This window comes from Apodemus sylvaticus, chromosome 1 (genome assembly GCF_947179515.1).
Source record: "Apodemus sylvaticus chromosome 1, mApoSyl1.1, whole genome shotgun sequence".
Lineage (NCBI taxonomy): Eukaryota > Metazoa > Chordata > Mammalia > Rodentia > Muridae > Apodemus > Apodemus sylvaticus.
Genome location: NC_067472.1, coordinates 45215909 through 45226289, shown reverse-complemented (window position 1 = coordinate 45226289; position 10381 = coordinate 45215909). Strand labels below are relative to the sequence as shown.

Sequence of the window (10381 nt, the reverse complement as noted above, 5' to 3'; positions counted from 1 at the left end):
TGCTCCTGCCATGATGTTAATGGACTTAACCTCTGAAACTGTAAGCCAGCTCCAATTAAATGTTGTCATTATAAGAGTTGCCTTGGTCACGGTGTCTGTTCACAGAAGTAAAACCCTGAGATACCCTCCAAAGTTCTTTTCCTTTGTCCTATACTTAAAAAAAAAAATATTGTTGCCTAGTGAAGAATTGCATCAATTAGAAATCTGAGTCACCTCTTCTGGAAATGACTCTTTCTCTGGGATCCGCTAGGGCATAGAGGGCATTTATATCAGCGAGTCTCCAATTTTGTGTCTTATTTGCTTTGCCAGGGGCCATTCCAAGTAAGAACTATCAGGGTTGAAGAACAATTATCCATGTCTATACCTGCTCTTTTTTTGTTTTGTTTTTTGTCTTTTTGTTTTTTTGAGACAGGGTTTCTCTGTGTAGCCCTGGCTGTCTTGGAACTCACTCTGTAAACCAGGCTGGCCTCGAACTCAGAAATCCGCCTACCTCTGCCTCCCAAGTGCTGAGATTAAAGGTGTGCGCCACCACTGCCCCGCTTACGTCTGCTCTAAAGGCTAGCCTGCAGCACGAGCATCTCTGCCTCAGCCTCCCAAGCTGTGGAAGTACAGCCACATGCCACCACAGCTGGCCTAAGTGCTGGACTTTATAGAAAAAATATGTTTGGGTTCATAAACTGCTAAGAGTCTTGAAATCAACTGCCCCATTTTGTATTGTCAACAGCCATGGGGGAGACAACTCCCCCTTCACTTCCTAGTTGCTAATGTTATCAGCATATTGGATATTAGCAGTTGGGTGTGCAGTGTGGTCCCTTATCTTTTTATTTGTTTATTTTTGGGACAGGATCTCATCATATAGTCTTGACTGGCTCTGAACTGGGAGCTATCCACCCTAGTGCTGGGTTTACAGATATGCAGCATCCAGTCTGGGCTGATTTTTCTATTTTTAATTGATGTTTATTTTCTTAATATTAAATTTTTCTTTAGATCCAATTTAAATTGTTCATTGGAGGACCTAAAACCTAATCTTGCAAGCCTTATTAAAATCTGATCCCTCCAAAAGCAGATTTTCTCTTCCATACCGACCTATATTAGAACAAAGCATGCATCTATAGGAATGCACGTCAGTAGCTGCATGAAAATGGAACTTGCTGAGCATGGTGGGGCCTGCCATTAACCTTAGCACTTGGGAGATAGAGGCAAGCGAACCTCTGTGAGTTCAAGGCATTTTGGTCTAATCAGCAAGTGCAGGTCAGCCAGGGCTACACAGTTAAACCAAGCCTCAAAGTTAGATGAGAGAGTATGACATACTTATTATCTATTTTCCTTTCTTCTTTTTCTTTTTTCTTTTTGTTTTTTGTTTGTTTGTTTGTTTGTTTGGTTTTGGGTTTTTTTGTTTGTTTTTGTTTGTTTATTTTGTTCTGTTTTTTGAGACAGGGTTTCTCTGTGTAGCCTTGGCTGATCTCACTTTGTAGACCAGGCTAGCCTTGGATCCACACCCTTTTTATTTTCTCAAAAACCATCTATTTTAAGTCAGGTGTGGGAACACACCAGACAGGGTTTCTCTTTGTAACCCCGGCTGTTCTGGAGCTCACTCTGTAGACCAGGCTGAGCCTCGAACTCAGAAATCCACCTGCCTCTGCCTCCCAAGTGCTGGGATTAAAGGCGTGCGCCACCACCACCCAGCACACCTTCACCTCTTTAATCCTAGATTTGATTAGGAGGCAGAAGCAATCAGATCTCTAAGTTCAAGACCAGTCTGGTCAACAGGACGAGTTCCAGGACAGCCATTGCTATACAAGGAAACCCTGTCTTGAAAAACCAAACCAAACCAAATACAAAACCATCTATCTTTATTCCTCATTTTACCTAAGTTCTCTCACATCCTTAGAGCGTGGACTTGGTGGTATAAAACCCAGCATGATGTGTCCGGTTCTCACCTCCATGTGTGCTTTATCATTCGTGATGAAGAAACTGAAAACTACCATTCTAACATATCACCTATTTAGAATTAAAGACACTTGGAAGACAGCAGTAAAAACATTCTTACCCAGTTGTGTTAGTGTGTGCCTATAGTCTCAACACGCAGAAGGGCTGAGGCAGAATTGTGAGTTCCAGGCCAGTCTGGAACAGAAGTGGGACCCTATCTCATTACCACCATCTTTGACAAAGAAAGTGAAAAGAAAACAGCCCACCCTAAACCAGAGGTTTATGCCTCATCCCTCCACACCATGAGCATGACAACAACCACGGTAAGCTACTACATTCTTAGTTTCTTAGGTTTATGTAGCCCATGCTGGCCTCTGCCTCTGCCTCCTGGGGTTATTAACACCATGCCTGGTTTACACTTTCAATATTGCCAGGCAATTTGTTAAGTAGTTTTCTTTTTCTGTTTTAAAAATTTACTTATTTATTTTACATCCCGATAGCAGTGCTCTCTCTCGTCTTCCCATTAAGTAGTTTTTATACATTAGCTGTTCAAGGAAGCAGGGTCTGCAACAAATTCCGGTTTATCTAGGGCTGGCCTGAGCTTGCAGCCACAGTCGTTCAAGCTTTTCTAAAGACTTAGAAAAGTTAAGACTGTTTATTATGTTAGTTTCCTATGGTGACTGGGGTTACAGTGCCCTTAGCCTTAATTCCCTAGCACCTTTGTAATGTGTTTGTTCTTTCAACAAATACTTGTTTTATGCTGGTCTGAGGTAGTGAGTTATCTCAATTGATTGTTCACAGTCAGTTACAAATACCTGTTTTGTGTTTGTGTACTAGAATCAAGGAAATGAAACTTTACCAAGAATGTCCCCTTTGTACCAATGTAGAGAAAACATTTTTAAGATCAGCTGAACATTCTCAGAGTTACATACAAGTAAGGGAAAAGAAAGTGGCTGCAAAGCGTGGGCAGAATTTTATTCAAAATTGTGGAGGAAAATAGAACAAAACAATTTATTTTGTGAGCAATACTTATTTCAGCAAAACTCAAACTGAAAAGCTGAAAAGACAACAATTGAAGGCTGGGCCACGGATGAGGGCGGGGCCACAGCGGCAAGGGCGGGGCCTCAACCGCAGGGGTTGGACTGAGGACGAGGATGGTCCTTACAACAACGGAGATCGGGGCGCGGCCTCTAGGCGGGGCCGCAGCGGCGGGGGCGGGGCTACCCGGGGGAGCAACGGAAGCCGAGTAGGCCGGTCGCCTGGGCCGCAGATCTGTGCGTTCGCCGCGGTTGTCGCAGTTCCGGCCGAGCGGCCGCTGGGTTCTGGCGCCTGGCAGCTGTCCTGCGGGCAGGCACTGGTAGCGGCGGCTGTCCTGCTCCGCCGGCCCAGTTCCCGCGGGATCCCCGGCTGGTCCGGGCCCGGGCGCCGCACTCACGGCGGCTCCGTCGCAGGCACCGAGCGAGGAGCAGCCCGCGTCCTCCGAGGTCAGCGTCATGAGGAGCCTGCCGTTCTTCTGCCGCGGCCAGGTGGTGCGTGGCTTCGGCCGCGGCTCCAAGCAACTGGGCATCCCCACAGGTGAGCGCGTCGCGGGGCCGTGGCGCTCGGGGCCGTGGGTAGGGGACCCGGCAGCCGCGCTCCTGCCACTGGTAACGAGCTGCGGAGCCCCGTCCGGGAGGGGACTGCAGGTTGGATTGGCCGAACTCTCAAGCTGTTGAAAGTTCCATTCTTCTGATGTTACTGTGTAGTGATCAATGACAACACGTAGTTCTATGAGAGCCAACGTTTATTTGGTCTGACTACCTAAATTTTGGTAATCAAGACTTGATTGCCCATTCTTAAAAATGTTACCCTAGGCTGTACCTTGACCTGTTAAATCAACCTTTGTATTTGGGATTTGGGCTGTGCTTTTTGAAAATAAGAATATTTTAAAGTGATTCGGCTTACTTAGGGGCTTTACTAGGAAAGAGCGGGGGCTTTCTGTTTGTTTTAATTCAAACAGATGGGGGTCTCGCTCCGTTTCCCAGGCCTCCTCCTACTCCCTGAGCTCTGGGATCTCTGGTAGCCTTCTCCGGAGTGGGACTACATGGGTAATTTCCGATGAACCTCCGCCTTTATTTTGTGTCTTTGCTTCCTCTTGGGCATTTTCGTGTGACTTTTTTTTTTTTGAGAGAGAGAGAGAGAGATTAATTTTCATCCACTTGCCTCATTTCTAGCCTGTGCTGTCTGAAGGGAGGTTCAACTTGGAATGTGGAGGGTTGGATTGGTAGTCTTAGGGAAAAAAAAAAAGATCCTGGGAGTGTAGTGATTGAGGTTAACCTTTTAATGTGTTTTTAATCAATGCTTAATGTGAAACTTGTAGCAATGAATATCTATCTACTTTCATTTAGCCAATTTTCCTGAACAAGTAGTGGACAATCTTCCAGCTGATGTGTCCACTGGCATTTATTACGGCTGGGCCAGCGTTGGAAGTGGAGATGTCCATAAAATGGTGGTGAGCATAGGATGGAACCCATACTACAAGAATGTGAAGAAGTCCATGGTAAGAGCCACGTCTCGCTCTCAAATGCACACAGAACTCCTCAGCTTACGTTAAGGGTTTCAAAGTAAAATACTGGCAGACTTGGTGGCATACCTCTTAGGCTGAGACTTTCTGAGTTCAGGAATAGACCGGGTGTGGTGTCACACACCTTTAAACTCAGCAGTTGGGTTATAGAGGTAGGTGGATCTATCTCAGAGTTCAAGGCCAGGCTGGTGTATATAGTTCCAGGACTGTCTAGACTACTAGAGAGATCCTAATTCAGACAAACAGACAACTAATAGCCTGGGGTATATGATATCCTACACTTCCACTTCATTCCTGCCCCACCTCCCCACAAGCATTTATTTTTTTTCCAATGGAATATTTTTCCCCATGTTTTTACTCTCTATTTCTTTGAATAAAGAGTCTCCTCATAAGGAGTATATAGTTGCATTAGGTTTTTGTGATAATTTTCTGCTAACCTCTCTGTTTTGATTGACAGCTGTAATCCATTTAAATTAAATATTTTATTTTTAAATTGTGGATGTCCACATGAGCTCGGGTGCCCACGGCGGCCAGAAAGGTTGGATCCACTGGAGTTAGCCCAGGCTGCCCAGCATGGGTGCTGGGAGCTGCTGAACTGTCTCTCAGCCCTCCAATTTCGATATAAAGTGACTGCTGCCACCACACTGTTGGCCATTCCTGTCTGACATCCTAACACTCCGCCAGCAACGCAGGAGCATGAGGATTAGAGCTTGGGCTGTAGTGTGAGATCTGTCTCACAGTAGAAGGACTTGCATTGTGCTGCTTTTTGTTTTCAGTATGTCCTATAAATGTGCTTTTCCATATCCCTCAAGATTGCTACCTGTTTGATTTTGTACTTTTTCTGTTTGACACAGGAACACGGTAGCTCAAACTTTGAGGCTCCCTACTCCAGCCTTCCTTGTGCTAGACAGCTGTGGGCTATTAAAACAATATTTTTGTAACAGCTTCTGCATTTATATTTATTGGAAATAAAAACAAGGTGTTATTTTGTTTGTTTTTGAGAGTCTCACTGTGTGATCTTACCTGCCTTGGAACCCCCAGAGATCCATCCACATGCCTCCTTCCTCTGCCTCTGCCTCTGCCTCTGCCTCTGCCTCTGCCTCTGCCTCTGCCTCTCCAGTGCTGGGATTAAATGTGCCATGGCGCCCTGTTGGTTTGTCTGTTTAAGGGTCTATTGCAGCCTTCTGAGTACCGGGATCACAAGCACGGGTCACCTAACAGACTCTTGCATCATTGCTTGCCTTAAGATACACTGCTTACTGTAGTGTGCTTTGACCTCATCCCTGTCCTCTCTCCTGCTTTTTCTTTCTCCCTCCACTGCCCCCCCCCCCCCACCTTTTAAAATTAACATTGCTGGGAATCAAACTAGGCTTCATATCCAGGGCCACAGCATCCTAGACGAGCATTCTACTTAGCTACCCTCCTAAACCCTCTCTCGAAAATCTTTTTTTCTGCCCTGCTTTTCTCCACAGCTTACACACTAGGTTAATCTTTTGTTGCCCAAGTATGTGAAAAAAAGCAGAGTTAGTGGTAGAGTTTTATGGTCTTGTCTTGTATCCCTGGCTGACCTTGAACTCATGAGCCATCCTCTGCCTCCTGAGTGCCAGGCCTGTGCTAACTTTGAGGAGTTAATAAGAGAGGAACGTGTCACAGAAAACCCGCAGAGCTAAAATGCTGATGTAGCCGATCTCTGGCTCTCAGCCTTCCTTATGCTGTGGCCTTAATTAAAGCCCCTCATGCTGTGGGGACTCCAACCATAAAAAGTATTCTCATGGCTGCTTCATAACTGTAATTCTGCTGTGGTTATGAATCATAATGTACATAGTTTTAGAGATAGAGGATGGCCAAGGGCGTCAAGACCCAGAGGTTGAGAATGCTGTAATTAGATAATGACTGAATTCCTAAGGCGTTCCTGTCCCTAAGGTTGTGTTGTTTGTTTAGTGGGCTGAAAATTGTTAGAGAGATAAGAAAAAGCTGATATGAGAACACTCATCTGTTCTTTTGTGGGGAGAGGAAGGAAAGGGGAGGAGAGCTTGTTTCATTTCCTTTGTAAGCTACTCAGATAACAGAAATAATATTATCAAGCCCACTTTTGGACCGCCTTGAATTCTTCTGATAGAAACACAGTTTCCCATGGTCAGGATGCTCATAAAGTTCAGGGCAGGCTGTTTTTAATATTGTTATTTGTCAATATCAGCCATCTATGAAGAATATTTTGCCCAAATAAAATTGTCCTATTAATTTTAACACAGCCCAGATAATTTTCTGTTATAGCTAGTGTTTTTAATAATCTAATTGGGGATCAAACTGAGGTATTCTAGGTTGGTGCCAACCATCTTTACCACTAAGCTGTCTCACCTCTTTTTGAGAAAGATTCTCCATAGCTCCATCTTGCCTAGCTCCTGAATGCTGGGATTGGGGGAGCTGTTGTCTTATCCTTGGTCCTTAAGCACACTGTCTGACCGTCCATAAGAGAACCTCTCTAGAGTGAGCCTGAGACCTTGCCCTACCTAACAAGTCTTAACACTGAGCTGTATTTAAGTGCCCCACACCCTTTTGTTTTTATTTGAGATGGCTTCAGTAAGTTGCAAAGGCTGGCTGTTAATCTGCTCTGGAGCCCAGACGGCTTCAAGTAGTTGGAATCACAGGTCAGCACCAGCAGGCCTGATTCCTGTTAGTGTAAATTCCAGTCCTCTTTTCAAGTTTTCTTGGATACTTTGGATACTTTTGGTTTTACTATGTCTGTTTTAGAGAAGCTTGTTTTGTTTTGTTTTTTTCTGTTGCTTTTATTTTTAAGGGTCTTTTGGAAATGTGAATGTAAAAGAGAATGTGTGCCAAGTACTTCCCTCTAAACTGAGAAGGTGAGGGGGAAGTGTAGCGGTTGTTAACCATTGCTGAAGGCAGGCTCTGGGAAGCCTGGAGGTGCCTGCCTTCACTCTCAGTCCCCAGGAGCCAGGGAGCTCAAGGCTACCCTGGGCTGTATTCAAGACTGCCTGCAGAGACCCAGGGTGCAGTGTGTAGGTCTTTGGAGTGCTTACCCAGTGAATGAAAGACTGAGTTTGATCCCCAGCAGGAAAGGAGGAAAGAATCAACTGGATGCATGTCAGGGTGTTGTTTCTGATTTTGTTATGTTGTTTTGTTTTGTTTTTATTTTTGTTTTTTCAACATAGGGTTTCTCTGTGGAGTGGCACTCACTGTCCTGGAACCCACTCTGTAGACCTTTAGATCTTGGGAATCAAACCTGGGTCTTCTGGAAGGGGGGCCCTTTTAACTGGTTATTGAGCCATCTCTACAGCCCCACCCCACCCTACCCCAACTGTTGTAATCTTTTTCAACATTTTTGTCTGTAGGAAACCCACATCATCCATACCTTCAAAGAAGACTTCTATGGGGAAATTCTCAATGTGGCCATTGTTGGCTACCTCAGACCTGAAAAGAACTTTGATTCTTTAGGTAAGAGTTTATATTACTCTTCAATACTATTACAGCTACTGCTGCGAAGGTATGATGACAGAGCACATATATGAACACTTTTAATGTATGTTAGGCACTATTTTAACTATTGTACAAGTTAATCCCTCTCACCCTCAGTAGCCATGTGAGTTGTTGTCATGTCCATCTTTTTGCTAAGGAAGTTGCCACACGGAGACTGAGTTAGTGCCTTAGTCTGCTCTGTTGCTCTGACCTAGTTCTGGAGTCAAGAACATGATAGGAGCATCTGTTCAGTACTCGGTGAGGGCCTTCTTGCTGCCTCCGTGGGTGGGCATCACAGGGTAGGGGAGAGAGCTCACTCTTGTATTGAAGCCATTTTCTGTATTCAGGAGCTCATTCTGTCCTCCTGGCTGACTTCCCACAGTTCCCATTCCCAAATGCCTTCAACCTTAAGGACTTAGTTTCGAGTACCTGAGTTCCAGAGGACACCCAAGTCAGCACTTAGGTAGTGATTGGGTGGTACCTGGCTTCTGACCCTGTAAGGATGGCTGGGCAGAATGTGCTGAAAGTGTAAGAAACAGATTTGAAAATTTGCTTCCAGTGTCTTCGGGGTGCCTGCTGTAGTGTGACATTGAACCCTGGGAAGTGAGGGGTCTCTACGAGGGAACGCTTTGTGTAACCCTGGCTTTCCCTGGAGAAAAAGATGGCGCCATCATTGACTGAGTCTCTGTCCTTTCCCAGAGCCATGGCTAGGGTGTGTAGTCAGCGTTTTTAGGAGGGGCTGAGCAAAGGAGTAGTAGTGTGTATTATTAGAAGTTTATTTTTCTTCTTTTTTTCCAGAGTCACTTATTTCTGCGATTCAAGGTGATATTGAAGAAGCTAAAAAACAACTGGATTTACCAGAACATTTGAAACTCAAAGATGACAATTTCTTCCAAGTTTCCAAAGGCAAAATTATGAATGGCCACTGATGAAAAGTTCCTTACCTGTCCACCCACTAGTGTCTCAGTGCTTCTGATACGGTCTCATCTTGATCATATTTTAAATCAAGCTTTCCCTGTAGCTGTCAAGAGGCCTCCAGCAGTTAGCTCCATCATGTTGCCTAGTACTAAGAGATTCATTCAGAAATCACGACTTTAAACGTAATATGTTGATTAAAATGTAGCACTAGAAAGCTAGCATCTTGTACTGAAAATAAAGTCTAAGTGTGGGTAGAAAAGCAAGTTCCTGAGGAAAATGAGGATCGTCCGCAGGTCCTGTGACCATGTGTGCTGGCGCTGGGGAGCCCAGCAAGCATGCACTGCTGAACAGAAGCTTTCCAGGAAATGCACCACACACACACACACACACACACACACACACACAGAGTGCTTACCCAAGGAGGAACATCTAGACTTACTTTTATTATTTTGTGTATTTATATAGTTTTACAATCCTGCAAACTTTTGTGAGCCTCGAGTCACTCATTCCCTATGAGGTCCCTTCCTGGTAGTGCCCCAGTGCTCTGTGTGGAGTTATGTTAGGTTGAAGTGGCCTTGATCGCCCCACATCAGGGCTTTTGCTTTTCTACACAGTACTGAGGATCCAGCCTAGTGCCTTACACACCAGGCAAGTGTGGCCACTGAACCAGGCTCCCCTCCTTCACTTAATTTTAAGCCCTAAGATGTCCACATGTTGCCTTTTTGAAGAGTAGATGTTTTTGCTCTTTAACATTCTTGTGAATTTGGTTTCTTTTTTACCCGTTTGGCATATCCAACAACCATGTGGTCCAGAGATTGTTTGTGTGTGCGCCATTCTGCTCAAAACTAAATGGTGGTCAAGTGCAAGTATGCATTGTATTTTTAAGAAAAATAAAACAAGCTGCATTTATAGACTTGCTTGGAATTGAAATGAACACAGCCAGTTCCTACCCAACCCTGCCCTGCTTTTTTTTTTTTTTAAAGTGTAGTCCTATGTTTTCAAAGTATAGTTCTCTCTATGACCAGGTACTTGAATATAATTTAAAAGTCCTTGTAGCTTCAGAAACAAAAAGTTTTAGTAGTGTGTCTTTATATCTCCTAGTTCCCCCCCACCCCTTACTCCAACTGGTGGCTTGAGTTGTTGTTGCTGGAGGAAGGTTGACATTGGATGACCAGTTGCTTTGGTCTCATCTGTGCATTGAGTCATCATTTGTTTCCTGGGGCAGAGGCGCTGCCTCTTGGGAGCATGCGCATTAAAGTAGGAAGGTAATTTTAACAACACACGGACACCCAGAGACTTGTTCTCTGCATATGTGTGCAAGTGGGTGTGTGGGGAGGGATGGAACTCAGCCCTGTGAATGTGTCTGTGGTTGAGCGACATCCCTAGCCTTCAAAATAGAATTTTTGATGTTGGAAAATAAATATTTAAAGGAGGCCTTTATTATCAATGGATTTATGAAGGAAAATTAAAAAAAAGAAACATGGACAGTACAAAATC

At 44.6% G+C, this 10381-nt stretch overlaps 1 protein-coding gene across 1 annotated transcript; it reads left to right on the top strand.

Annotated features, from left to right (window-relative positions):
* Positions 1-3162: 3162 nt before the first annotated feature.
* Rfk (riboflavin kinase) lies at positions 3163-9866 on the top strand. The gene is made up of 4 exons (XM_052188640.1): positions 3163-3504; positions 4317-4468; positions 7843-7945; positions 8765-9866. Exons 1-4 carry the CDS (start codon positions 3423-3425, stop codon positions 8893-8895), a joined length of 468 nt encoding a protein of 155 aa, XP_052044600.1. The 5' UTR covers positions 3163-3422; the 3' UTR covers positions 8896-9866.
* Positions 9867-10381: the final 515 nt, after the last annotated feature.

Coding starts and splice junctions, on each gene's coding strand:
- Rfk (XM_052188640.1), top strand. CDS start 3,423: ATGAGGAGCCTGCCGTTCTTCTGCCGCGGCCAGGTGGTGCGTGGCTTC. Junction 4,469..7,842: donor AGAATGTGAAGAAGTCCATG/GTAAGAGCCACG, acceptor TTTTGTCTGTAG/GAAACCCACATCATCCATAC. Junction 7,946..8,764: donor AAAGAACTTTGATTCTTTAG/GTAAGAGTTTAT, acceptor CTTTTTTTCCAG/AGTCACTTATTTCTGCGATT.